General features: G+C 53.8%; 1 protein-coding gene across 1 annotated transcript in view; it reads right to left on the bottom strand.

The window, feature by feature from the left end:
• Positions 1–498: 498 nt before the first annotated feature.
• Positions 499–2,446, bottom strand: part of LOC105820442 (aflatoxin B1 aldehyde reductase member 3-like) — an 11,367-nt gene continuing 9,419 nt past the window's right edge. Inside the window, exons 5-7 of the mRNA XM_012656922.1 lie at positions 2,228–2,267; positions 1,918–2,047; positions 499–1,126 (exon numbers count right to left, since the gene is read on the bottom strand). Coding sequence (XP_012512376.1) covers positions 965–1,126; positions 1,918–2,047; positions 2,228–2,267 — 332 coding nt within the window. The 3' untranslated portion in view covers positions 499–964. The remainder of the gene's footprint in view (positions 1,127–1,917; positions 2,048–2,227; positions 2,268–2,446) is intronic.

Below are 2,446 nucleotides of genomic sequence, written 5' to 3'. Positions count from 1 at the left end.
TAAGAGTAACACCATTGTTGAATTTGAGAGACAGCTGAGAATGTTCCACACCATCCTGGAAGGTTTTATTCTTCTTGGCAGCAACTCTACTGGTAGATTTTTGCCCAAATTCTTCCATTTCTGGTATTTAGTGAAGCAATTCTGAAGTAGAGACTATCTACCTCAGGTGTGGGGTCCTAATTTTTTTCTGTAGTGCGTAGAAGAGTGACAGCCCCCGCAGCCCCGCTTTTGCAAGGTCAGGCTGGGATTCAGAACTAGGAACCGGCCAGGCGCAGTAGCTCACATCTGTACTCCCAGCACTTTGGGAGGCCCAGGCAGAAGGATCGCTTGAGGCCAGGAATTCAAGACCAGCCTGGGCAACATAGTGAGACCCCATCTCTACGAAAGATTTAACAATTAGCTGGGTGTAGTGGTGCACACCTGTAGTCCCAGCTTCTTAGGATTCTGAGGCAAGAGGATCGCTTGAGCCTAGGAATTTGAAGTTACAGTGAACTATGATGGTGCCACTGCACTCAGCCTAGGCAACAGACTGAGACCCTGTCTAACAAAACAAAGGAACAGAACTAGGGACCTAGGAGACCCTGGGGAGGGCTGTGTGCTCCTGAGACCCTCCCACTCCCTGACTCTTTGAAAACTCCACCCTGTGGATCAGCCTCTTTCTCGAAGTCCCCAGGCAGGCTGGGAAACACGTTGCAAACACCAGAGAAGACGTGTGTGGGGTTCACTGCAGGCCTGGGCCACAGCCAGCTCAAGTGCCTACTTTATTCAGGTAGGAAAGGCCCGGGCAGGAATCAGCCCCAGCCTTTCCATGGTGTGAAGGCAACAGGGAGCAAGACAGGAATCTAGAAAAACAATGCACGGATCCAGACAATCACGAAAGACCCTGCTACGTCAGCTTAAGGCAGAGACTGGCCAGAGTGAGAGAAAAGAGAAAGGCCTTTGGCAGCTTGAGCCACGACAGGACCTAGCGGAAGTAGTTGGGACACTCGTGGGCAACCAGGTGCCAGGCTTGGTTAAAGGCGTCCACGACAGCTGGCTCCAGGGGCCCTTCCTCAGTCGCTGCCAAGTTCTGCTCCAGCTGCTCCAGGCTGGACATGCCCAGGATGACCGCGTCCCCACGGGCACCCTGCAAGGGGAGACGGCCAGAGGTCAACACCCTTCTGCACAGCGCCTCCACTCACACGCCCCTCCCAGCCACGGCCCTGCCACGATCTGGGCTCCGTGTTTATGCATATCCTGTGCATCCAGAAAGAACTGCAGGTGCTTTGACAGTTGTCATGATGTCACTTGAGACCTCTGTTCTTTCCCCTGCCCCCACACGGCTCACCCAGATAGCCGACCTTCACAGCCCAGTTCTGAACCCCAAAAGCTGTGACACTGTGGCTAGGTCATTCAACCCCTCAGAGACTCCATTGTCTTGATTTTCAGCGTGATTACGGGTGTGAAAACTTATGCGACTCACTAGCTCCCATTACTGAGCACCTACTGTATACATATGTCAGACACTATGCCACCTCCAAAGTTGAAGTTAGAGAAAAGTCTGCACCAGGAAGACAGGGGACAGCAAGAGAGAGGAAACCCTAGCTCCCACCAGCGGAGGGAGAGTAGTTGGTCTACGGTTAAACCTGTATTAAAATTTCTGTCCCCTTAATAGCTGTGTGAACCCCAGTTCCCTCGTCAATAAAACTGGGATAATCCTACTGCATAAGGCCTATGGGATGACGAAATCCACGTTGGTAAAGCCCTTGTTACAAAGCCCGGCAGGTAGATAACATCAACAAACAGTGGGAAGAATGCCCAGGAGGACTGGGAGGAAGAGAAATTTCAAAAGAATAGAGAAAACAAACTCTTTCGAAGTCCCCTAAAGGTCATTCTAGCTCCCAGGAAGGGCAGCAGCACCCAGGGGTGGCTGGTTACCTGCAGCTGGGAGTGGTGGTACATCCACCGCAGGGCAGCTGAGGTCATGCTGGGGGCGCTGGCGCCATATGTGGCCTGCAGGGCCTTCTCCACCAGGGCAATGGCCTGAAAGTGGTGCTCCTTCCAGTAGCTGGGCAGACAGGGATGGTGGCACAGGGATCAGTTCCTTGGGGTCACCCTAGGGCAGCCACCCATCCCCCATACTGTGCAGCCCTGAGGGGCCAGCGTCCTCTCTAGCCAGGGGTCTCCTACTTCATGGGGTCTCAGAACCACCCAGGAGGCTGGCTCCCTCACCAGAGCCCTCACTGACATGTCGATTCCTGAGGACTCCTGAACCTGCCCTATGGCACCTAGTGACACAAATGTAGCTAAGATGGGGTGGGACTCGCCCAAGGCCTCCTGAGCTCCACCCTAGGTTCTTTCTCTCCTTCTCGGCAGGTGATGTCTCAGGGAAGAGCTGGGCCTTGGAGACCATAAGGCCCAGGGAGCCCCATTTCCTCAGGAGGTCCCAAGGAAACAAGAAGAAACC

This window comes from Propithecus coquereli, unplaced genomic scaffold (genome assembly GCF_000956105.1).
Source record: "Propithecus coquereli isolate 6110/MARCELLA unplaced genomic scaffold, Pcoq_1.0 Scaffold528, whole genome shotgun sequence".
NCBI lineage: Eukaryota > Metazoa > Chordata > Mammalia > Primates > Indriidae > Propithecus > Propithecus coquereli.
The sequence above is the reverse complement of the archived record's forward strand: the minus strand, read 5'-3'. Positions and strand labels throughout refer to the sequence as shown.